Genomic DNA, 26,343 nt, shown 5'->3' with positions numbered 1-26,343 from the left:
AGATGGGATTTATTCTCGATTCCTTTCTTCTACTGTTTACTCAAGTTAAGAAAGTGCTGCGTGTTAGCCGTCCCATACAATTTCACGTGATACATTGTATTTTTCACGGATGATCGATATTTTGTTGCTTCGGATAGTGGATGGTTCGGATAAAACACACACGTGATTAAAATGCTTGAAAAGCGCAAGAACAAAAAAAAAAAATAAAATAAAAAAAAGGTGTGCGGTTAGAAAGATTTTTCTCTTTTTTTTCATTTTATTTTTTATTTTATTTTATTTTTTCACTTTTATATATATAAAATAAATCTATTTATCTATCTATCTATCTATCCACTTTGGCTTTAAAACAATACTTAGCTATGGTTTGATCGTAGAAATAAACTTAGCAAGTCTTATAAGTCTAGTTGTCAAAGTTATTGAAATTAAGGGAAAATAAATAAAAATAAATAAAAATAAATAAAAATAAATAAAAATAAAATTAAAAATAAAATTAAAAATAAAAAAAAATAAAAAAAAATTAAGGCACCACAGAAATGAGAAGCAGCAGTAGTGGTAGCAACAGAAAGAGAGATTTTTCAAAAAATAATTCTGCTTCAAACAATAACAATAACTTATCCGCACAAGCTTCTTCTTCTTCTTCTTCCTCCTCTCCAGCTTCAAATACCTTTTATGAAAATGCTGAAACCACAAAAATTTTTAATGACCGTTTAGATTATTTATTGGTGAATGCTATTGGTCACAATGTTACTGTCACTGTTGCATCTGGGGTTCAATTCCAAGGATTATTGGTGGCCGCTGATGTTTCCAAAGATGGTTCTATGTATAATCACAACAACAGCGGTTTAAATATCGTTCTTAAGTTTCCTCAGGTTGTTTCCAATAATGTGTTAAATGGCAAAGTTGTGGATGAATTATATGAATATTTAAGGGAAACTCTAATTTTAAAATCTGATGACGTTGTTGAAGTAGAAATCAATCAATTGGATTTGAATTTAGACGAAAAATATTTAAGGGAAAAAGAATTACAAGAAAAGAAAAAAAAAGCTGTGGAAATAGTTGAACAAGAACAACAACCTATTACCAAAAATTCCAAGTTTAAAACAGATACAGATATTTCTGCCTCTAAAAGATTTGTCAAAGAACGTCAATTGCATAAATGGGAACCCACTGCTGGAGAATCAAATATTCTTGGTAGCTTAGAGGATAATACATTAAACACTAATAATAATAACAATGATCAACATTGGGATCAATTTGCTGTTAATGAAAAGAAATTTGGTATCAAGGCAAGTTATGATGAACACCTGTACACTACCAAGGTTAACACTTCAGCCCCTGATTACAACAAAAGATTACAAGAAGCCGAAAGAATTGCAAAAGAAATTGAATCACAGGGGACTTCTGGTAATGTCCATTTGGCTGAAGATAGAGGCCTGGATTTTAATGATGACAATTTAGATGAAGAAGATAAGTACTCTGGTGTTGATCGTAGAGGGGATGAATTACTAGCTTCTATTAAGAAAAATTCAAAACCATCTTTAACGTCTTCCGCCGCTAATGCTACTACCAAAAGTGCCGTTACTAATAAAGAGCATATTAACAATGTTACTGATAACAGATATATTCCACCTGTTTTGAGAAACCAACCACATAACATGGATCCTGCCATTATTTCCACTACATCTAGTGGTATTACTGCAAATACTACTGCAAATGCTGCTAAGGGTAAAAAACAACCCACATTTTTGCCAAGCACATTAAATTATCCTCCAAAGAAAAAGGGCCAAATTGTTTCTGAATTGACCATTAGTAATGATAAAAAGACTGAAATCCAATCTTTAAAGGAGTTTTCCGCAAAACTGCAACTAAAATCAGAAATGCCTGATGAAGTCAAAGATATTTTTCATAGGACAGATGAAGACGTTCCATCAACTAGTACTACTAATATCACTGCAAATCTTGATACAGCAGAAAAAAGTTCTCAAAAATTACAGTCAAAGCCATTAAATATTACCAAGAGCAAAGGCACTGCTAATTTTATTAAGAAACCAGCTTCTCTACCACCAAAACCATCTTATACACCACAAATTTCCAACAATAACAGTATCAAGATCAAAGCCGCTTCTTCTTCCGCTTCTTCCTCCTCCTCTTCTTCTTCTCCTCCTCTTCCTCCTACCTCATCATCTTCTACTTCTACCGTCACCGCTAACATTATTAATCCTGCGAGTGCTAACACTGCTAACAATGCTAATGAAAATAACAAACTACCAAATACAACAAAGACAGCAACAGCAACAGCAACAGCAACAACAAGAAACATTAATTTATCGCCAACATCATCGCCTAATTCAACTACTAACGCTGCTAGTAACCCTTCAATATCCTCTGGTCAAAATCAACAGAATCACCACCACCAACAACAACAATTTTCTAAATCTTCTAATAATGGCTCTTCAAATAATGCAAACAAATCTTCATCAGCATCCGTTAGTAAATTTTCTCCAATGACTGTTACTCATAACATAAAGCCTAAGAAACGCCACAACTTTTTATTTTTTAATAAAATTTTAGAACCAAGAAATGATGACAAGAGATTGCTTGGCACTGCTTTTAATATGTTTATTTGTGGTGAAAAAGAGCACAATTTACAAAAGTTAGAAAATGAGGCCTTAGAGATGTTTTTCATCGAAAAACCTTATTTCACCACGCCAACTTGGGAAGGCACTGTTGAGCAAGGCTATAAATCAGCATTTCCTACCAAGTTGGAGGCTAGTGAAAGACAACAATTCAAGATGCGTCAACGTTCAATGCTGAACAACGTTGTTGCTGCTTCCTCCGCTGCCGTTGCCTCCTCTGCTGCACATCTTACTCCCACTATTATTTCACCAATGCATATTCCGATGAATATCCCGATGGGTACTGTTTCTGGTGCTAGTGCAGGTGGTGGCGGTACATTTTCATCTCCAAACATCATGGCTATCACTAATAGTCCAAATGGGACTGGGTTTGGTGCACCAATGTTCCCCGCAGTTATTCCGATGCATGTTCCACCGGGTGCTGCTGTTATGCCTGGTGGAGGTGTTTATGGAGGTGTTTCTGCCGCTGGAAGTGGTGGTATGTATATGCCTTATCAACCTCAACCTATTTTTTATCCATCAATGCCGATAAATGGTGCCAATGGTGTAATTGTTGATAACGGTTATAACAATAACAATAATAACAATAATAGTAATGGTAATAATAATAATAATAATAATAATAATAATAATAATAATAACCACAATCACAATGGTACAAATAGTAGGAAGCATAATAATCACAGACACAATAACAGCAATAGCCATGCTTTCAATAACAATAACAATAACAATAACAACAATGGTCATACCGGAGCACAAATTAATATGAATTTTTCTCCTAATGATCCATCCCATGGATATATTGCATTTAATGCGGGAGGTAATAATGGTGAGGCTGTGCCACCATTTTTAAATGGCCAATACCCTGGTACTGGCCCCTTTCAAACAATGATGATTCCAATGAACAATGGTAATAATAACAATATGAGCCATTATAATAGCCATACTCATAATAATAATAATAATAATAATAATAATAGTAACCACAACCACCACAATAATAATGGCCACAGTTATAATAATAACAATAATAATGGAAATAGGTTCAATAATTCTAATCAATATAGAAGGTCTAATAACAGTAATAAATGAAAAGTAACTTTTTTTTTTTTTTTAAAAAAAAAATTTCAATAAAAAGTTAATTAAAATGTGCAACAAGAGAATCAGAGGTAAATTTTATTTTCCTATATACTTTATATATATATATATATATATATCTATCTATCTATATGTATCCAAATTTGATATTATATGTGTATTTTGATTTTTTTTTTTTTTTTTTTAACTACTGAATTAATTTTTTTTTTTAATTTTGAATTTCTTTTTTTTTTTTTTTTTTTTTTACTTAAAATTAATAAATAACATAGATAATTTTATAAGATAATTTTCTTTAGGAGTAAAAAAAATAAACATAAAAGATTAGTCTTAAAAGAAAATAAAAGCACAAAAAGAATATTAATGTCATATGGCGTATATATTCGAGGTCCATTATGCGGGGTTGATAATTGTAGATCAAAGCTATGGAGAGTCATTGATGGAAGAAGAACATGTCAATATGGACATGTTATGGAGAACGACTATGAATTTAATGATGATGAGGATGAAGGGGCTGGGGGTGTAGCAATTACAAGAAGATTAAACCTAACAACGGATGCCACTGGTAATTTTCAAAGCTCTCAGTTAAACATGTCCCAATTTGGGAATTCTCAGCATGATTCTGATTTACATAAAGTTTATGGGAAAGAAGCTAGACTACTTTTCTTGAAAAGCTTTCAATATATTTTGAAAATACAGACGAGGGATTTGATCAAAACTTTCCAGTTACCCACTTCGTTTGAACTTTTGATTAAAAAGTTGTGGTGCGAGTATTTGATAAATTCACAACAAAGAAAACATAGTAATAAAGGAGACAATGGAAAAGAAGAAAAGAAAGAAGAACAAAATGATGATGACGACGAAGAGTTTAAGGGACTAGAGTTATCTTTAATGACAGGTATATGTTTATTATACATTGGTTGCGTTAACATGAAGCTGCCCATTTTTAGCAATGATTTTTCCAGAATGGTACTATCGATGGATCTATTATACATAAATGCCAATAAGAAATTACCCATGAAGTGGAGAAAACAATTACCGAATCATTTTTTATCGAAATTAGAAGGTTCAAAGATATGGTCAAATGCACAATTTTATAACAAGTTGGGCAACGTGTGTGATAAATTAAACATACACGGGGTTTACGAAGAAATTAATGAAGTTGGTAGTATTAGCAATGTAAATAATGTTGATAAAGGCCATAAAATATTGTGGAAAAATTTTTTATGTCGATTAACTGTAACTTATTTATTTCCATCATTTGTATATCGATATTGTGTTAAATTAATTGAATATTTGGATGACAAAAACACTTTTGGACAACTAATTGGATTCAATAGTAGCAGTCATTTTGTACAGTATCAATTATTCCCGGAGATACGGTGCATTTGTTATTTTATTTTGACATTGAGGCTATGCCTATTAGATAATGATACACTTTCTCAAGATTTTATATCGGAATGGTTAGCAATCCAAACTATGGGTGGTATAAAATTTATTGAGCCGTATAAACTGATTCATAGTAATGCAAAGGATTTATTATTACTTCAGACATTAGGAAAAAACAATAGTATCGATGGTGATAGAATTATAGATGAATATATAGATTTTGTTGAGGATCGAATTATGAATAAAATTGGATACGGCAGAAGTTTGTATGAAAGAAAAGAAAATTCCAAGATCGACGACGAATTTGAAGATGAATTTGACAATTTTAAGTTAGATCAGAAAATAGTTGTTCGTAAATTATATAATTTGGTTCCATTAAAAAATGATAAAGATGATGGTGATTATGACAACAAGGATGACAGAAAGCAAACTGATAATAAATATATGGATAAAATACAATTGTTGTATGCTCAATTATCTTCAGTACCGCTGAAATCTATTGATAATATTCCTAGAGAGGAAAAGATGGGATTGTTAGAAGAGTTTGAAAACAAGTTATTAGAATTGATTAGCAATGATTTTTTAATATCTGTTAAACAACTAAGAAATTCGTTGAAGCATTTACAAAAAGGGCATTTTTCGATAAAAAAATAAGTATAAGATGAAATGGGAAGGAAAGAAAAAAGGAAAAGGGAAGGAAAGAAAAAAGAAAAAAGAAAAAAGAAACCGTTAGATATATGGGGAAGGGATACCACTTGACAAAACAAAAGCATTTATTTGCTATTACTTTGACAGTTATTGTTGTTAATAACGGTAATATATGAGGGATATCAATTAAAAACGATATATATAAAAGAGGCTTGAACAATTAAACGAAAGGAAAGTTGTATTTTGATAGTAGTCTTTAGCATTTTATTTTTATTTTTAATTTAATTTTATTTTTTTTACAAAGAATTGAATGAGAATGTTTATAAGATTGTAAGCTTTAAACGATTTGTAAAACACGACTGTTTAAGATGGTATTATTTATATATATTATATATTTTTTATCGGTTAGAATTTCATCATAGCGATATTTTTATATGGCGTTTATTTTTGATAGGATTTATAAACGAAAAATCATCGCTTGCTTTGCGTGCGCCTGTTAAAAAAAAAAAATTAAATAAATAAATAAAAAAATTCGTTTATAAAATAAAAAAGTATTATTACTGCCAACACCAAAAAAATGCTACCTATTTTTTTTTATACTTTAAACGACAAAAAAATAATAATTATAAATATTAATATAAAATTTATTTGAAACTTTATTTTCTTGTTATATATAAACCAACTTTCCATTTTTATACTCCTTCTATTCTTAACTTCTTCTCAAGTATCTTTTTTTTTTGCCCGGCTTTCTTTGCCCTTTTCCCTTTTGTTTTTCAGTATATCACAAACAAGGAAAAGATAAAGAAAAAGAAAAAGAAAAATATATACATACACGTATATACCCCCACAACAACATATGACTTCCGCTAAATTACAGCAAGATTTATTAAATGCTGACGAATCCATCCAATATGATGCTATTGTTATTGGTTGTGGTGTTATCGGCCCATGTGTAGCCACAGCTCTAGCAAGAAAGGGCAAGAAAGTTTTAATCGTCGAAAGAGATTGGAATATGCCAGACAGAATTGTTGGTGAATTGATGCAACCAGGTGGGTTAAGAGCTTTAAGAAGTTTAGGTATGATTCAATCAATCAATAACATCGATGCTTATCCAATCACAGGTTATACTGTTTTTTATAATGGTGAGAAAGTTGTTATCCCATATTCTTATAAACAGGATGTTGGGCCAGTAGAGAAAATCGACGGGTTAGTTTTTGATGGGAACGATAAAGTATTAAACGACAAGTATGTTACAATCAAGGATTATGAAGACGATGAAAGGGAAAGAGGAGTTGCCTTTGTCCATGGTAGGTTTTTACAAAATTTAAGAAACATTGTTTCTAAAGAAAAAAACATTACTAGATTACAAGGTAATGCCACTGAAATTTTAAAGAGCACCAAGGATAATGAGGTTATTGGTTGTAAAATAGATATTGAGACACGTGGTAAAGTAGATTTCAAAGCACACATGACTTTTGTTTGTGATGGTATTTTCTCTAGATTTAGAAAAGAGTTATCTGCAGACCATGTGCCAAAAGTGCAATCTTCTTTTATCGGCATGTCTTTATACGATGCTGTTACTCCAACCAAATATAATGGACATGTTATATTAGGTCCTCAACATTTACCTATTTTGGTTTACCAATTATCTCCAAATGAAACCAGAATCTTATGTGCTTATAATGACGCTAAAACTCCACAAGATATCAAGAGTTGGATGAAAGAGGATGTTCAACCTTTTATCCCCAAGTCATTGAGACCATCTTTTGACAAAGCTTTGGAGGAAAAGAAATTCAGAAGCATGCCAAATTCCTATTTACCAGCCAAGCAAAACGATATTACAGGGCTATGTTTCATTGGTGATTCTTTAAATATGAGACATCCATTGACAGGTGGTGGTATGACTGTTGGGCTGAACGATGTTGTGTTATTGATCAAGAAAATTGGTGATTTAGATTTTGCTGATCGTGAAACTGTCTTAGATGAGTTACTGGATTTCCACTATGACAAGAAGAAATACGATTGTGTTATCAATGTATTGTCGATTGCCCTATTTAGTTTGTTTGCTGCCGAATCTAAAAACTTAAAAATTTTACAAAGAGGTTGCTTCAAGTATTTCCAAAGAGGTGGTGATTGTGTAAAATTACCAATTGAATTTCTATCTGGGTTACGTCCAAGCCCATTAATGTTAACTAAAGTGTTCTTTGCCGTTGCTTTGTACTCTGTTTATATTAACTTTGAAAAGAGAGGTGCATTGGGATTCCCCTTGGCATTGTTAGAGGGTATTTCTATTTTATACACCGCTGCAGTAGTTTTTGCTCCATATTTGTTTGGGGAGTTGATTGGTTAGTTGATAATCGTAATGTATTGTAGGTGAATTAGAATATTTATATGAAGTTGATTTGTGCGTGTTTAATTTTTAGTGTGGCGTAGTCATTACGATATTTATTTATATTTATTTATTAATTTATTTATCTATGTATTTATTTATGTGTTTGTTTAAATCAGCTTTGTATGGATAATTATTATTTTTATTTGAAGCAAAAAAAAAAAAGAAAAAGAAAAAGAAAAAGAAATTAATTGTTAATTATTAAAAATGGATTATTTTACTGTATTTAATTTTTTAGTTCCTGTTTGGGATATATCGGATAAGCGGACAATCTACCGGTTGCTGTGGGCGGGTTACATAAACGGTTAGTGATTTTTTAAGTTAAAGGAAAACGTGTTTAACCCTGCCATTTCAATTAATATTGAATATCCAATTAAAAAAAGAGCCAAAGAAAGAAAGAAAAAAAAAAAAAATAAACTTACAGAAACTAATACTAGTAATAAAAAAAAAAAATAAAAAAGGTAAAATAATATACCAAAAATGAGTGAAGGTTCTCTATTTGCTAAATGGGCTAGAGTTTGGATAGCTGGTGGTTCCATTGTTTTGGGTGGTGTTTTGTTATTCAATTATACTACACCTACAAGAGGACAATTGATTGCTAGTTTATCACCTGAATTAAAAGCACAATATGAAAGAGAAAAAAAATTAAGAGAAGCTGAACAGGTGGAATTAATGAAGATTGTACAAGAAACCATGAAAAGTAATGATCCTATTTGGAAAACGGGTAAAATTCAATCACCATGGGAACATAACCAAATGTCAGAAACTTCTCATGATACCAAAAATAATATAAGGGAAATGGATAAGAGAGATCACTTTGAAAAAGTTAAAGCTGATTTAATACAAAGAGAAGAATTGGATCGTATATCCAAGGAGTTAGAACAAATTAGACAAAATAGTGATGTGAGGACAAGGGAGATTTTGGATCAAAAAGAAAAGAACGAGGAAAAGAGTTGGTGGAGAAAACTTTGGTAGGAAACTTTTAATTATATAATCTTGTGTATATTTATTTATTTATTTATTTATTTATTTATGTATATATTTAAAACTGTTATCCTTTTAAATAACAGTAGTGACAATGGAATATATATATATACAGACATATTTAAGAACCAGCGCCCCACGTAGAAAACCCACCAGTGGTAAACATTGAAAAGGCATTCGCCAAACTCCCTGTCAAATAGGAACCATCTGTATTAGCGTTACTACCAGCTGGACCTCCCATGTTACCATTGCCATTGGCCATGTTCAACAAATCTATAGCTTTAACTATTTCATACTTATCCGTTTCTATAACCATACCACCTTGGACCATTTCTTCCAAAACACTCTGCAAAGTTTGCCAGCCGAAAACTAAATCTAATTCACAAACATTAGCAAAACACATGTCTAGGCATTCAACGAATGTTTGAATTAAATCCAATATGGCTAATTCGCTTTCTTGATCATCTACAATAAAAACAAAATACAAAGTGGCAAAATTCTTATATATGATTTGAATATCCGTGCCATCTGGTTCAGCACTAGCACCATTGTCTTTCAACAGTATTGATGGTGGCGTTACTAGAAACGAGCTCTGTTCTTCGCTTATTCTATTATTTATTAAATCATAAACTTGTTGGAATAATATCTGTTGTTTATTTACATCAACAGGGGTGTAAAATTTCATCAACCTTGGTTGTTCGGACTTGTTAACTGTTATAAATCGATGCTGTTAGTAAAATAAAAAAAAAATTTCAATAAATTAATAGATAGAAAATGCATAAAAATGGTACTTACATATTAAAACAGCATGAATCATAGTTGGGTTAATTCTTGATTTCTTTAGAGAACCTATTACTATGTATCTTGTAGGTTAACCGTCCTCCAATCTTTCAGCCAATCATTGGTAACAGTGCAAGAAGTTGTAGTAAATATTTAAAAAATAAAAATAAAAAAAAGGTGAAATAATTTAAAGAGTGGCAATGCAAAAACACGTGATTGGGAACAAATCCATTTTTTTTTGTTTTGATACCCGGAACAAATTTATTTCTATTGAACGAAAAAATAAATTTTTTTTTTTATTTTTTTTTTTTTTTTATTTTTTATTTTTTTTGCTCGGTTTTTTTTTTCATGAAAAAATTCATTGTGGTTTGTCGGTGATATTCACTTTCTGATTCTACAATTCCATTTCTAACTCTACAACTTCATTTCTAATTAAACATACAAATTTGAAAAAAAAAAAAAAAAACAAAACAACAGCACTTCAAATAAAATAATACAACTCAACAAAATGGCTTTATCTTCTATTTTCAGCGGTAATAACAATAATGCAGAACAACAACAACCAACCAATACCACTACTACCAAAACTCCACTAGTATCCGAATTAAAGCAACAAATTTCTCAGGAGTTAGCCATTGCTAATGCTACTGAATTAGTTAATAAAGTTACTGAAAATTGTTTCGAAACATGCATGAAAACCCCATATGCTGAAGGTAATGATTCATGCGTTGATTCTTGTTTGGCTAAGTACATGAGAAGTTGGAATTCTATTTCAAGAGCTTATATCCAAAGAATTCAACAAAGTCCAGATAAAAATGCCTAATATTTTTTGTAAGTACTTGTATATAATTATGTATAATTTGGTTCACCTGCATATATATTAAACAATAGTATATTTTAACAAATTGGTGGTTTTGGCTTACTTTTTTTTTTTTTTTTTTTCTCTTCTTCTTTTCTTTCTTTTTCAGTACCACCTTCAAGTCTAAGTAAATGGACATAAATATTAAGAATGTACAAATACTATAAATGAATTAAAAAACTGAATAAATAAAATTAACTATTAAAAAAAAATAAATAAATAAAAGCTATAATAGACTGACCTATTCATCATCATCTTTACCAGATTCACCCAAAGTTAATTTAACATCCTTCCATAATTTCCCTTTGTTATGATTTTCATACCAATCAGTGATAGCAGTATCAAAAGAAGTTTCAAAAGCAAAAGCACCTAAAAAAACTGTACCAACGAAAACAGAGTTTCTCTTGAAGAAAACGTTATAAATAGTAGAGTAAAAGGACTGTTAAAAATGTAATATTAATTCATCAACGCTCAGAAAAAACATGTATGCGTATGAATTTGTGTAAACAAACATTTGTTAGTATATATATACTTTTTTTTTTTCCAAAAATTCAGGTATCAACCCAAGTTGCTTGAAAATAAAGAAGAAAAAAAATTTTTTTTTTGGCATCATCTATATTATCACGAAGATCAATAAGGATTCAATAGAGACATATCACATATAATAAAGTTCCCATCCTAAATATATATCTATATTTTTTTTTTTTTTTTTTCTGATAGGAAAAACATTGTTACATTTAATTAATGACAACCTCGGATAAATTTCTGTTATTTAATTCACTCAAACTATTCGGATTATAACTAAAAATAATTTTTAATTGTACCTTCCCTTTGTGTAAATAGAAAACCCTCCTAGATGTCACACTCTTATTCTTTTTTTTTGAATTTGAACAATAATTTAAGCAAAAGTTTATAAATCATTCCCATACTTTATGTTTCTAAGCTTTGTATTGCTTCGATGATTTTCTTTATAGTTGTGGTTTCTGATCAGATGTTCCAAAGGATATTGATTTCCTTAGTCGAATATCCACTGCGTTTTAAAATATACTTGACAGTCTATGTGTACATATATTTTCCAATTATTTCAAATGTCTCCCTTTTTTTATTTTTAATGTTTTATTTTTATTCAACCTAAATTTATAGATTTCTTCTTTATAATACTTGATGTGACCACAATAAACCATTATTTGGGTCGTAATAATAATTAATAGGAACAGACACCAAAATCATGAACATACCATTATGAATATTAGTTGTATAGTTTTATTTTTTTTATTCTTATCGTAATATTTTGAAGATTTTAATTTTTCTTTGATGGAATAAAAAGAAAAGGATAAAACAATTATTAATGGTAAGTTTCTAAACTTGGGTCAAAATGTAAGAACACTCAAAATTAATCGATTGATTTTTAATTTTTTATAAAAGACAAGAAAAAAAAAATTAAAAAAAAAAAAAAAAATTGTAGTAATAAAAAACTCTTTTAATTCCGATATACACAAAACGCGCACTACGCAGCGTTCTTCATCCATAAAAAATAAAAAAAAATAGTCCTTTTTTTTTTTTTTGTCTGTGGTGTTTGGGTGTGCCTTTCTTGCAAAATGATTGGTTGGAAATAACAATAAAAAACCTCCCATCTTAAAGCAATACATTATCACAATCAGCAATGGTAATAACTTCCCACAACTTCTAATGCAGCATTACCAATATAACCATTCACTATCTTTTAATAATGCCACTAAAACTTAAATTCTTGTAACAGTTACATTCAACATTCAAATTTAAAAATAAAACCCAATTATTCCTCCTCCTATTCTGGTCTAACTAATATTGTCCCTTGGCCATTCAATTTGACCAGTCAAATCATCAGTATTAGAATCATGATTTTCGGAGTCTTGTCTTAACAAACTATCAAACACCATACCTTGTATATCAGGCGCTGATGTTCCTTGCGATAAGAACCATCGAGTCAAGGAAATTAAATCCTCGTCAGAAGGAATAAGTTCATTATTTAAGTCAGAACCAGAAGTGGACTCCAGCCAAGGACCAACGGCACTAGCGTTTCTAACATCTAGCGCATTATCACTTCCATTTCTCCTAATAGTAACATCTTGGTTTTCAACATTGCGTTGATTTTCGCTATTAATATAACTTCCTTGATAATTACCATCTTCATTATCATCACTATTACCACTTTCATCGTCATCATGATCAACGTCTTCATCATCATCATCATCATGTTCATCATCATCGTCGCCATCATCTTCATCGTCATCCTCGTCGTCATCATCTTCATCATCATCATCAGCGTCATCGTCATCATCGTCATCATCATCATAGTCAGCATAATCGTCCCCAGATATATATCGATAATACGGATCTTCATCGGAAAATGTAGCCAAGTCTTCTAACGTAACACCAGGATCAAAAGTGTCCAATTCCTCAGAAGCGAGTCTATCACTCTCAGTACCATCTCCGGTAGTTTGTGAACCCCCGATTCTTTCAGTTCCGCCAGATTCATCATTATCGTTGTCGTCATCATCGTCTCCAAATCCAAAATCATCTTCTTCATCATTTTCTTCACCTTCATATAAGCCTCTAAAAAAGAGTATATTTCTATTGAAACGAACAGCTTGCGTAGCAATTAAAATCCTAAACTCATCGCCCATGATACGGCTAATGTAGCCCGGAATACCATTACACATCCATAAGTTATTTAAATGTTCATATCTCTTCAGGGACAAAACAGCAATATCACCACGTTTCATAGCCTCTTTACCACTTTCACCATGCGAGTTCAAATATGGAGCTGATATCTTCACAAAGCACTGAGGTGTGTTCAAAGATAGACATATTTCATTGTCACTTGGGACTAAATATAAACCAAATGCCCCAAAGCATTTGGACAAATGTTTGAAAATTGAATAATTATCCGCGGTATAATATATTTTTTCACCACAACTTAAACATATCTCGAAATCCAACCTTGTTTCATTACTAGCATGTGAACTCTCAATCTCAATGCTGCCATCACCATTATCAACCATAACTATGGGGGTACCGTTGAGATGATTGTGGACAACGTTTCCCAACATTCCATTAATAACAGAAAAAATATCTGCACCATTCGCACTGTTTTGACTGGCATTATGGGTAGGATTTGAAACATTTCTGAATTTTAAAGATTTAATATCAGTAATGTATTTGTTCAAATGAGAAGCCAAGTCAACTAATTTAACTGTACCAGCATATTCACCTTTAGTTATGGGGGAAAGTTCATAATCACAAATCTTACACTTCCCCCTTTCGCAAATAACAGTATTGGAAATGGACGTTCTTGGCTTACCACTTTGGTCAACGTCTTCTCTTAATTTATGTGTACAAAAATCTTCACTTTTAACTAAATCAAACATAGTTTCTTCTTTGGTCAATATTTTAACTAAATAATTAACGTATCCTTCCAAAGATCCATTATATTCAACCGAGTTACTTAAATCAAAACCATTAATCACCTCGCCATTATTCTCATTGCCAACAGCCATATTTAAAACTTTGCAAAATATCAAACACTTCCTCAAAACACAACATATTTGCTTTAAAGTAAACGTGTAAGCAACAGCTTGAAGTTTTGTATCAGTTACATCTTTAAAATTGGCAAAATGCTCTACAAACTCTGCAGTCGGTTCGTAATAAATATTTGATTTTTTCATTTCAGTTACCATTTCATTGATATTAACCTTATCTGTGTAATCCAAGGCATGCCCAATGATTCTTTTTAAAACAGAGTTTAAAATAAACTTCAAAGAGTTACCACTAAATAACAATTCTCTCACAATATACTGAAATGGTTTATTTGGGAAAGAACTATATTTGTGATGCGAATATGGAATATGAACATTGCTTATATCAATATAGGCCTCTTTCAAAAATGAAATACACCTTAGCATGTACTTTAGCGTTTTGAAAATTTGGTCTCTACCCTTCAATAAATCTTGATATGGTGCACTAGATGCCCTTGAAGCCACCTCCAGCATGGAAATGGTATTGGCAAAATGGGCTGAAAGAATATATACAATAGAGGAATCACGAATCTCAGCATTGAAATATTTAGAATCATAAAATTTAACTTTGTTCATAATCATGTCCAATAAATCATAAATCCTTTGCGTAGCCTTCATAGTTGGGACATAAGTAATATTTCTGACATTAGACGATACTTCATTAACGATCATATTAAACCATACATCGCTTTTCCTACCATCAAAAATAGGTAACGATAAGGGCAAAAAACTATTGGAAATCGTTTGGCATAGTGGACATATAAACAACTTTGGGGAATACTTTTTCTTTTTTAAATATTTTTTTAAACATTTGAAATGTATTTGATGGTTGCACGAAACCATAACATTCCCATTGTTTTTCTTAGGTTTAGTTCCAGAATTATTGTAATTATAAAAAGTCGGAGCATTTTCATGATTAACAAATCCACACCATTCAGAAACATTTTCATTACCCCTATGTGTTTGTTGTCGTATCACAGGTGTATTAGATTGATAAATTGGGATAACAAAAACATCATTAAAAGAAACAGAATCCTGACATAAAGAGCAGGTGACATCTTCCCTATCATTGACCAAATTCGACTCTTCATCAATGCTAATTTTATGGTTGGCACCTTTTGTGATACCACCATGTAATTTTTCGTCATTGGAAAACAAACTTTCGTTTTCTTTCATAAATTTACTATGTTGTCTAGCAAACTTTTGAAGCAACTTCTGTTGACGTTCTTTCGCAGACCTCTTTTTGCGCTCTTTTTCTGTTTCCTCCTGGCTTGCGCTTTGTGTTTTCTTTCCTTGCATATAATCACGAACATAATCCGCACCAAAGCATGTAGTTAAAGAGTCAATAACTTGCTCACGCTTTTTCCGAAGCATCCTCTCCAATAAATAATCGGCTTTATTAATTATATTGGAAGAAAATGAAGTTTCTTGGGTAATCATTAGCAAATAATTGCAAATTGGTTTGTCCAAATAAGCTTGTGGGAACGATTGGGTACCATGTATATACTCGTCATCAATCATGATTCCATGAACTAAATGTAACAGTTCATATAAAAATGCAGAATTCTTATCAGTAACACATACAGCTAAAAGTTTGTAAATAATTTTGGCAAATAAATTTGTTCTAGTAAAATTCCCTAAAGTTTCAGAACCCTTTTCCAACTTATCGTAGGCTTCTAATCGAGGCTCAATGATTGTCTTTTCAATGTTTTTTTTATCTTTCGAAACCTGCTGCTTAATGATATTGGCGCTATGCTCAAAATCGTTGTCCATATTTAATAGTCTCAAAGGGTCAATTTTATTGAACATTGCCCTTTTCAATTTAAAAACACCATTATCTTCTAATCCTTTTGGTTCTACATAAAGCGAAACTTCTTCTAAACATATATCAAATTTGGAAGTACTCTCTGTTAAATAATCTGGGATACTTTCTAACAATTTGGAATACGGTAAAGGTTGGGTGTACAAGTTATAAATAATTGAATTTTTAATGTGTAATAGCTCCTTTTCCTCTGTGGAGTTGAATTTCATAAATTGTTGTCTTTCACTCAATAGCTGATAAATAAAAGTAATAAATTGCTGTAATAACTGGTTGATTTTATCTTCATATACTGTTTCTTTGATACTTTGCTCACCTAAAAACCAGTCTAGAATCTCCCATCTATCTAACATATTATAGATAATTTTTTCCAACTCATTTTTTTCTACCAAAAAGGATAGTTGATTAACGTGTATATCTCTACTATAGGAACTCATTTCAGGGTTTTTTTTGTAATAACAGGATTGATGCAAAACCGAAATGCCATTTCTCACCCAAAATCCAATATCAATTTGAGAACATAAAACTACACTTCTTAAACAAAAATCAGAAACAACTAAAAAATCTTTATCTCTCGATTCAATAACTGGTAAAACTTTAGCTATTTGGGATCTTTCAACTAAAAATGAAAAAAAGGTATGAACCGGATTCATGAATGCAACTCTCTGTTTACTAACTTTAAATTTAATAATCTCAAAGGAATCACCGACCAATTTGTATGGTAGATTTTTGTGCGTAAAATATGTATATAGTAGATGTATTGCATTTAATAACTTTGCTTCATCAACTTTGCCGTTTTCTAAAATTCTGTTCACACTTTGAATTATGCTGTATATTGAAGAGGTATACTCCAAATATGGTATAAACGATTGATCTTCTCGTAACACATGTTCTCCTTCCTTATGCTTAATTTTCCAGGCCCCATTGAATAGTTGACACAAAGATGTTATGGCTATGAATTCTTGGGGTCGTAATATAGAGTTTGGATCAGTAACTTTATTCAACAATGTCTCGATAGCATACAACCCCTGTTTAAACGAAACCGAAAAACCTTTGCTGGGATTAGCTATACTAACTATTTTCCACAATAAGGAACCATTATCCAGAACAGAAAATTTCATGAAAATTCTGTTGACAGACCATAAAACATCCAAAAAAGAGCCATCCGCTAACATATCTTCTGCACTTGTTGTGCATGAAAACAATTGCAAAACACTTTCTCTCAATGCAGTCAATTGTGGTTCTCTGTCTAAGAAACAAACAGCGTTTAGCATATGAGTAAAAATTTGCGAAAATTGTCTACAAAACACGGCCTTATATTTCAAACTAGATGACAAGGTCGGAATGATAATATCTTGTACAGAACTTCTTAGAACTTTCCAATATCTATTATCCAAAAATAGCATTAATTGTAATCTCGAGTTGAAGTAATTTGGCTTCACTTTTGATAACGAACTTATTTCTGGTGAGATTGAAGTTAAATTATTTTCGTTCATTTTCAAATGATGGCCTAGTGGCAATCTAGTACCACGGTCCAAAATCGATAAATCAGCATATCTACACTCGGGATCAAGAACTTCAATCCCACAATTATTAGCAAAATATTTATCCACAACCTCAGCGACATTACTGCTACTTTTAATACAACCATTGGGTAATTCCTCTGTAAACACAAAGCCTAAAGCTTCTCTGTAGGCGTTTTGAAACTCCACATTAGGAATAGACAAACATTCTTGAATCCATTTAATGATGTATTTACAGGTTTCTTGGTGAATATATTCGGACCAGCTTGTTAGTGTAGCACTTAGCCCATTAGTTTGAACTGAAAAGTATCCACCAATGACTGACGATAAATCTGTAGAACATTTCAATATTGCACGGCCTTCACCATCAATATGAGAGGTTATTAATTCAATCCGTTTATCATCAGGTTCACCTTGTCTCAAAGCACTAGTGGCTTGTCGATAATTATGAAATTCGTCATTATAAACTATGACTGCATAATTTTTAGGTTCCTTAATCATATCGGATTCGTTGTCAGTTGCTTGTTGTTTTTTTAACAAATAATCATTCTTATAAGCCAAATCTTTCAAAAATTGAGCTCTTTCAACTAAATTGCCCTTTTGTACATAATTTCTTAATTTTAGCATGATTTCTTTAGTAAAAATAGGTATGGGTTCGATGTTCTGATTAAAAACATCAATGAAGTAATCTAAAGATTCAGTTAAAACATATTTGAAGTGTGGTATCAATGAGTTGTAATCCAAATTATACATACAAGCGTTTTTCTTTTGGTTACATGCTAGTTCGGCCTTACAATGTAGGGGATTGTTCCAAGCTTCAGAGTCACCACAGTCACAAATACCACTAGAAACTCTTGTACAAATATTTGTATAAACATGATGATCCACATGATCATCCGGGTTAAAACAATGGACACATAGCACACAAGTATCATCATATCCACACTCTTGACAACGATAAATAGGTTCACCAGGTTTAAATTTTCTACCACAGTTTCGCCCAATATGGTTATAAAAAGTGGATTTATTTTTGTTATTTTTTAATTTTTCTATGGAAAGGTCATAATTTCTAAAATTATCATTATCAGGTAAGATGCTTTGTAGATCAGGCGGAATATTTGAATGATCAAGGTGGGGTGAAAACTCTGATAATAATTCACCATTTTTAAATAAAGTAAAATATAATAGGTTAAAAACAACTTTCTTGAGATCTTGGCCCATTTGCTCCCTTTCGATTGGTCCCTTGGGTGTGTTAAATTGGGAGTAATCATGGATAGATTGAAATATCTCATTCAAGCCTTTGGAAATATGAAAGTTGTAATTTTGTTTATCACCTTTTTGTTCTGAGTCACTACCAACCATTTTAGTTAATTTTTATAGATTTATTCCTGTGGATATTGTATATCTAGTTGACAGACAAAAAAAAAATTATTAATAAAATAGGTTTTAAAAACCGGATAAACCTCGTCTAAGGGACAAACTAAATAGTATCAAAGAATTTTGGCGATAAATAATAAAAGGGAGAGGTTGGAAGACAGAAGTTAGAGATGTAAATACAGACCTCTTTTAATATATGTATATATCTTCTTTTTTCCCGAGTTTTTTTATTTTAATATGATGTAAATGAATTTAATAGCCAAAAAAAAAAAAAAAAGAAAAAAAAAGAAGTCTCTTTTAGTTATCACGTCCTAGAGAATTCAATTCTTAAGCAAATAAAATTAAAACTGGAAAAGTTTGAATAGTTTTTTTTTCTTTTTTCTTTTTTCTTTTTTTTTTAGGTTTGTTTATTTGGGTTTTCCTTTCTTGCAAATAATAAAATATAACTGAGTTGGAATTAAAAAAGCTTTAAATTTATATAGATCATCTCTAAATTAATAAAAAGATGAAATGTAAGAAGTATTTGAGAGATGGCAAAGTTTAAATAATTACCAGAAAGAAGAAGAAGAAGGAAAAAAGTAAGAAAGAAAGAAAGGAAAAGGAAAGGGAAAGAAAAAAAAAAAAAAAAAAAAAAAAGGTTGGCTATGTATACATAAAGTTTATAATTGATTTGCTAAGCGAAAGAAAAATACTAAAAAAGAAAGAAAAATAAGGTTGCAGTTATCAATAGAATAAATTAGCAGTTGTTTTAACGTCATTGTTAATATCAGTAGAAGCAGAGAGAAAGAAATAATAAAATAAAATACTACATCTATCCCGGTTGACTGCTTTCGTACAATACTTTCGGACTGCGCAATTTTTTCATTTATTTAATTTTTTTCCCCCTTATATTTTTTTTTTTTTTTTTGCCAATTATCTTTCACGTTGTGTTGTAATACATAAAATACACCGCAGCTGTTATTTTCCATTTACCTCGTTTAACTAGCTAAATCTATAATCCGATATCTTCATTTCTCGGTTATCCGTTTCATACAAGGACAAAAATTTGGTTATGATTTCCATTTTATATCATCCTTTACGAGCAATTTCAACGCCTGTTCAATCAAGCACATTAAAATTATTACACAAAATAAAAATACTCCAAATAAAGGAGGCAGTGAAGATGGGCGGCAAAAAGGGCCAAAAATAAAAAAAAAAAAAAAAAAAAAAAAAAATTAAATTAAAAAACGCTTTGCGTAATTAATAAACAATTTTAACCTTAACCAACTAATCTAATTTATACACACAGATCCTTAACTTCATTCTTCGATCTCTCTATTATAATACCAATCAATCAATTAAAGCTACTTTAAACTAAAGATACTGTTAACCACTCTATCTACATAGCTGAAAAGAAGTATATATATTCCATTATACATCATATCTGTATGTAACACAATTATTATCATGAATAAACAAAAAAAATTTAATTTCAACAGTGGCAAAAAAAATATTGAGCATAAAGAACAAGAAAAACAAAATGACATTGGTAACAATAGCACCACCGAAAGTACAGAAAAAGTTTATATAGAGGAATTATCATCATTTTTAATATTATTTCCTAGATTGTGCAATTTTAATTTTAATAATATAGCAAAAACAATTTTATGGCAATGTTTATTGGATATTTTTTTTTTGCACAGCCCTAATGATAATAGTCAGTCTGCTAGTTGCAACATCCAAATATTTGACAAATATTTGAGCTTTTTCAAAACAAAAAATTGGAAACATCAATCTTATAATAAAGTACACTTAAAAGATTATTGGAGAGATAAGTTTGTAGAAAAATATATTCATAATTCCAGCAATAATGATACAGTAAAAAATTGTGAGCTTGAACACTGGCATCCATATGATTCAATGTGCAATAAAAAACTTTTTGCTACAGAGACTGTCTACTATTGTTTGGACTGCTCAAGAAGTCCACTTTATGAGATTTGTGAAGAATGCTTTGATTTTGAGTACCATAATAACCATAGGTACATTGCTAGAACATTAGGTAAAAGTGAAAGCAGAGTATGTCATTGTGGGAGTCATGATGACTTTATTGATACAAAAATAGGTAAACATTGTAAAATGCTTTCTTTTGCCGATAATTCAGTGGAAATTTTTGATTTAGATGTATTGGAAAGGCAATTCGAATGTATTTTCAATTACATTTTGGATGTTTTATTACAATCAGACACATCTAATTACTCGCAATTAAATAAATATTTCATGATGAGCGCAAATGTAATAAATATTTATAAACAGACTGATGCAAACGGTGTTAAAAATTTAGAGAGGCTTGCCAATGAGCATTGTTTAATATTAGAAGATAGTTGCTGTAACTCATCACAATATACCCTAGCCAACGAATTAAGTTCAATCTTAGATAAACCGATTGAATATTGCCTTTCACTTGTGGATGAATTCCTACGCAACAAAAGTTTCCAAGTTATAGCACAAACTTTTGACTTATCCTTTTTAGAACAAATTCAGGCAAAACTTAAGGATAAAAGTATTCCTTCAAAAATTATCACAGTGGAACAGGTTGTGCAATATGAGATTGCACAAGAGTTAATTGCATTTGTATACATATTGCTAATAAAGTGTAATTACTCAATGAATTTGAAAATTGCTGTTAGAAAATGTTTATTAAACGATTGGGAATCCTCATTGTATGCATTTAAAAATATGGACATTAGAGCTTCGACTTTAAGCTCATGTGATTTAGATTTTATGAGTTCCATTACACAAAAGTGTAGTGTCATAGAGATCCCGATAATAAAGAATTTTTTTTTCAGTGATCCAAATTTTTATTTCGATACCAACAATCTATGGCAATACGATACATCTTGCGATTTAAAAATCAATGAAGAACAGAAGAAGCAAATTTTTGACTATTTTATTCATAACACCAAAAAAAATTTTTTATCGAAACCATCCAAATACCAATACTTTCTGGACTGTTCATCAAGTTTGTTAACAAACTTCAATAAACTAAAATTAATCAAGATTCTAGAAAGTGCATACTCCATATCTGGAGATGATTTTAATATTTATGCCGCTTCACAATATTTGGATTTGTATCCTAAATTAATATATCAATATTTCATCTCAGACCAAGCTTCATATAAAGCTTCTATATTAACTTCCATGTCTCAATATATTTTTCAAAATCCAAAAGTAACTAATTTGTTGGTTCATACTCCATTTTTTAGCAGAATGATAAAACTATCCTTTTTTTTAATTAACTATTCATCTGACTTTTTCCAAATCATTGACCAAGATTTTATTCCGTGCACCATTGAATTTAAATTGCCATCATCCGACAAATTACAAAGCAGAAAAATTATTTCATTCTATAAGGACATTTACTTAGCATTTTCTAGCAATACGAATCCGAAAAGTGTTTTTTCCAACCAAGAACTAATGGATACGATCTTTTGTTGTGCCCGTGCTTTTAAATCTATTGTTCCATTGAAAAGGGAAGAACTGCAACATGTGGAGTATGAAAGCTTTGATTTCCAACCCTTTTTCCAGTTCTTCAATCCTTTAATTGTAATGATAGATTCTTATATTAGAAGTATCTGTTTATGGACAGACGATTTAGATGAAAGGGCTAAGATAATCAACACTTTGTTGGAGAAGGCAGTTAATGAGGAGTTAAAGGATGTTTTGAGTGATAGGGGGGTTTCAGGTTCAGGCGATACCTACTTAGAAAATAGTACTTGTTCTTATGACGGTGATTATGCTGTTTCTGATGTTAACTTTCAATTAAATATGAATAATTTTAAATTGAAAACCCTTCAAGTATCAAACGAAATCTATAAAATTATTGACTTCAAAGTTGGTGTCGATATTCAAAGTTTTATTCATCCGTTTTCGTACATTATCAAGTTTATTTTGCAATGGTCGTGCAGCGGCAGATACGAAAAGTTACCTGATGATTTTAGAAAAAAATTAATGGGCAAAATATTTGAGCTCAATAAGGAGACCTTATTTTGTAACCCCACCAATATGCTACTGTTATGTGAACATCCAATTTCAACTTTGGCTATGATTTCACAAATTAGATCAGGGTTTTGGATTAGAAATGGCGCACCAATTGTTTTGCAGATGAAAAAGTACACAAAAGACAATTTAAAAGAGTATACGTATTATAGTGACTTGTTCATTACTCAGTTGGGGATGTGTTACTGCTTACCAAATGAGTTTATGTGTCTAATGATTGATAGGTTTAATTTGAGAAGTTGGTTTATGGGAATTCCACTAGATGATTATCCAGATCGTGAAACAACTGTAAAAATGGTGGAGGAGATGTTTTTAGTATTGATCAGGTTATTTACCGACATTAGGTCACTTTCACTACTATCTTCCTTTGATGGATTTGAGAAAAATCTCATTACAGAAATTGTCCATGTATTGTGTTTTAAGGATGAGAGTTATAGTAAAGTGTCACATGCTCTACCTGAGCACTTGACTAGAAATCCATCATTTGATCTCTATTTGAAAAAAGCTGCTGATTTTTTTAAACCAAAGTCCGATAAAGTACCTGGTCTATATAGATTGAAGCCAAAGTACTTTGATATGGTTGATCCGTTTTATGTGACTTTTGGTGCCTCGCAATCATATGAGGCTGAAATTATTGTTCGCAAAAGGCAACAGATTACCCATGGTATAAATAATTATAACGATACGTTTATCCCTGTCAGAAATATCGAAAAATTTTTAAATAATAAATTATTATTTAAAAATTTGTTTGCGATTTGCGGTTCTGATAATTTCGGTATGTGGATAAAAAACAGTCTAGAATTACTGGTTCATCTTGAATTAGAATCTTTAGCGACAAAAGTTATACATTTAATTCATATTTGTGTGGTTAACAGCCTACATATTTTTGAACCCATATTTTGGAGAGAATATCAAAGCTCCTGCACGTTGGATGAAGTTTATAGACAAAGCATAGGCTCTCTTTTATATTCGTTTCTACAAATGTCTAAATTTTCAAATGAGCATGGGAAAATTAGGGAAATATTTAGATTCATGAAGTCTGAGGCACCTCATATTGACATTAATAAATTTTTGGAGGAACAGGTACAAAGCTTTAATAAAACGATTTTAGAAACATCGAATTTTTATATGCATAACGAATATAGAAGTGAATCTTCAGGGTTTTGTTGTCTTGATTCTAAAGATTCAACCACAAGTTTTGCTAGTATTTCTAGCACAGAAACTGAATTTGAAAGAAAGAAGAAAATTGCTAAAGCTAAAAGAGAAAAGATGATGGATAAATTGAAAAAACAACAAAGTCAGTTTATAGAAAATAATCTTGAGTACATTGAGGATTTTGTCCCATCAAGTAGATGTGAGTCGACCAAAACCGAATGGGAATACCCAGAAGATACATGTACATTTTGCAAGATTCCCAGAAATGAAACGCCGCTAGTATATTTTGGACTACTCATAGATAATTTAGTGGATGAATTTGGTGATGTATCAAATTTCAAATTATTTTCAGGTTTGCAGGGAATGCCACTAGCTAAGGGTTCACAAATTAAAACACAACAATGTCTCACTGTCAAATTTTGTGGGCATGGTAGTCATCCCGATTGCTTGTTGCGACATATGGATTCACAACGCTTAACCTATTCTCAAATCACTAAAAATATAACATCCGCCATCGGGAATTCATGTTTTATGTGCCCATTGTGTAGTTCTCTATCAAATTGGTTTATCCCAAAAATCAATACCATGACTTTGAGAACTTCTGATTATTTGGAAAATTTTTCCCCGGAGCCAATATTTGCAGGAAATGAATTCCAATCCGAATTGAAATGGTGTGCCAAATCTTTGTCTGTATTTTCATCATTTATCTTTCAACGGGAAAGCATTTCCTTTTTTGATGCAAGGGTGCATCTAAACCAGTTGATGATTAATACGGTCAAAAATATCGAGCTATCTCTTAGAAGGAAAGGTGCGGATGACGAGTTTATTATGAAAGCTTTGAATAACCAGAAATTGACGACGCTAAAACTTTTAGGTGATTTTGAATTTTTTTGCATTAATAATTCCAAGCAATTAGCACAATTAATTAGGACGCATAGGGAGACAAATGAAATATCAGAGAGTTTTGATGATTATTTTAATAATTTGGAAAAGTTTACATCTACAGATCCATTAAAAATTATAAATTTTGCTCTGACTGGAGAAACAGCTTGTGCATATATGAAAAAATTGGGATACAAAAGTTTGATACTTACCATTGTTAAACGTTCGTTGTTGCTTAATTTTGTACGTTTATTTACAGCATTAAAAGTCTCAAGCTTCAAGTTGGAGGCTGCATGGATGGAAAATTTAGTTTTTCCTCGAGAGCATCACGTTTTAGTTGGTTTAATAAAAAAATTTCTCGATGACAACAAATCATCGTTCCCTGTAAAATTGCTGGATGAAATTAAAAAAAATTTGCCCGTCATATTAGATTTAGTTTTGGATCAATTGAAAGTTTTGTTGAGGAGAATTGCTCTTTGTGTAGTGTCGAAATACTTTATTTCCTTTCATGCGGATGTCGGCAGTATAACAAAAAAAATTAATCATGTTGGCAAAATTGGAGAAATTAATCAAATATTAGGATACTTGGGTGTTGATAAAATTGAGGGTATTTTAAAAAATTTGGAACATAGGCATATTCAAATTTTTAAGATGTTAATAAATGATGAGTTGGTGTCTAAAAAACAGTTGGATATACCACTAACAAGTCCATTTCAATTAAGTGTTTTACCTGAAAGATTATGTGATGTTTGTCCTAAATCCTACTCTTTAGATTATGAATTGAAATATAAAGCTTTTAAAAATACGGATAGTGCAATTTGCTTATTTTGCTCTAAAATGATGTGGATTGAACATTCACCACCATGGCATAATTCTAGGTTTGGTAAATGTTGTAATCATGTTTACAATGAATGCGCTAAAAGTTCAAGTTTTGGTTGTTTTCTTTTACCTAAAACGGGTGCATTGCTTTTGCTTTTTGGTATGAGAGGAACATTTTATCCGGCCCCATACTTGAATGAGCATCATGAATATGATTTGGAAAAGTTGGGAACTGTGTTGAAATTAAACGAAGACTTGTATGAGAAATTTACTAATGACATTGTATTGGGAAGTAAAATACCTGATAAAATAATATCGGTACATGGGATGGCCAATGATTTTGGTGGATGGGAACAATTTTAATGAGTTGTTACAAAAAGATAAGAAAGTATT

At 31.0% G+C, this 26,343-nt stretch overlaps 9 protein-coding genes across 9 annotated transcripts; 6 read left to right on the top strand and 3 right to left on the bottom strand.

The window, feature by feature from the left end:
• Nucleotides 1–533: 533 nt before the first annotated feature.
• PBP1 (Pbp1p) lies at nucleotides 534–3,731 on the top strand (the record flags this gene model as incomplete). Its single annotated transcript, XM_046079521.1, has 1 exon — nucleotides 534–3,731. The coding sequence occupies one exon, from the start codon at nucleotides 534–536 to the stop codon at nucleotides 3,729–3,731; it is 3,198 nt and encodes a 1,065-aa protein (XP_045932992.1).
• Nucleotides 3,732–4,097: 366 nt separating this feature from the next.
• On the top strand, nucleotides 4,098–5,777 carry RRN7 (Rrn7p; the record flags this gene model as incomplete). The annotated part of the gene is made up of 1 exon (XM_046079520.1): nucleotides 4,098–5,777. The coding sequence occupies one exon, from the start codon at nucleotides 4,098–4,100 to the stop codon at nucleotides 5,775–5,777; it is 1,680 nt and encodes a 559-aa protein (XP_045932991.1).
• An 850-nt stretch (nucleotides 5,778–6,627) lies between these two features.
• Nucleotides 6,628–8,121, top strand: ERG1 (squalene monooxygenase; the record flags this gene model as incomplete). Its single annotated transcript, XM_046079519.1, has 1 exon — nucleotides 6,628–8,121. One exon carries the CDS (start codon nucleotides 6,628–6,630, stop codon nucleotides 8,119–8,121), a length of 1,494 nt encoding a protein of 497 aa, XP_045932990.1.
• Nucleotides 8,122–8,640: 519 nt separating this feature from the next.
• CBP4 (Cbp4p) lies at nucleotides 8,641–9,135 on the top strand (the record flags this gene model as incomplete). The annotated part of the gene is made up of 1 exon (XM_046079518.1): nucleotides 8,641–9,135. The coding sequence occupies one exon, from the start codon at nucleotides 8,641–8,643 to the stop codon at nucleotides 9,133–9,135; it is 495 nt and encodes a 164-aa protein (XP_045932989.1).
• A 130-nt stretch (nucleotides 9,136–9,265) lies between these two features.
• Nucleotides 9,266–9,961, bottom strand: APS3 (Aps3p; the record flags this gene model as incomplete). Its single annotated transcript, XM_046079517.1, has 2 exons — nucleotides 9,266–9,855; nucleotides 9,940–9,961. The coding sequence occupies 2 exons, from the start codon at nucleotides 9,959–9,961 to the stop codon at nucleotides 9,266–9,268; spliced, it is 612 nt and encodes a 203-aa protein (XP_045932988.1).
• A 471-nt stretch (nucleotides 9,962–10,432) lies between these two features.
• Nucleotides 10,433–10,747, top strand: TIM13 (protein translocase subunit TIM13; the record flags this gene model as incomplete). The annotated part of the gene is made up of 1 exon (XM_046079516.1): nucleotides 10,433–10,747. One exon carries the CDS (start codon nucleotides 10,433–10,435, stop codon nucleotides 10,745–10,747), a length of 315 nt encoding a protein of 104 aa, XP_045932987.1.
• Nucleotides 10,748–11,024: 277 nt separating this feature from the next.
• QCR9 (ubiquinol--cytochrome-c reductase subunit 9) lies at nucleotides 11,025–11,223 on the bottom strand (the record flags this gene model as incomplete). The annotated part of the gene is made up of 1 exon (XM_046079515.1): nucleotides 11,025–11,223. A coding segment is annotated over one exon (198 nt), but the record flags the coding sequence as incomplete, so codon positions are not given.
• Nucleotides 11,224–12,600: 1,377 nt separating this feature from the next.
• UBR1 (E3 ubiquitin-protein ligase UBR1) lies at nucleotides 12,601–19,044 on the bottom strand (the record flags this gene model as incomplete). Its single annotated transcript, XM_046079514.1, has 1 exon — nucleotides 12,601–19,044. One exon carries the CDS (start codon nucleotides 19,042–19,044, stop codon nucleotides 12,601–12,603), a length of 6,444 nt encoding a protein of 2,147 aa, XP_045932985.1.
• A 1,461-nt stretch (nucleotides 19,045–20,505) lies between these two features.
• UBR2 (putative ubiquitin-protein ligase UBR2) lies at nucleotides 20,506–26,313 on the top strand (the record flags this gene model as incomplete). Its single annotated transcript, XM_046079513.1, has 1 exon — nucleotides 20,506–26,313. One exon carries the CDS (start codon nucleotides 20,506–20,508, stop codon nucleotides 26,311–26,313), a length of 5,808 nt encoding a protein of 1,935 aa, XP_045932984.1.
• Nucleotides 26,314–26,343: the final 30 nt, after the last annotated feature.

This window comes from Saccharomycodes ludwigii, chromosome VI (genome assembly GCF_020623625.1).
Source record: "Saccharomycodes ludwigii strain NBRC 1722 chromosome VI, whole genome shotgun sequence".
Classification (NCBI taxonomy): domain Eukaryota; kingdom Fungi; phylum Ascomycota; class Saccharomycetes; order Saccharomycodales; family Saccharomycodaceae; genus Saccharomycodes; species Saccharomycodes ludwigii.
The sequence above is the reverse complement of the archived record's forward strand: the minus strand, read 5'-3'. Positions and strand labels throughout refer to the sequence as shown.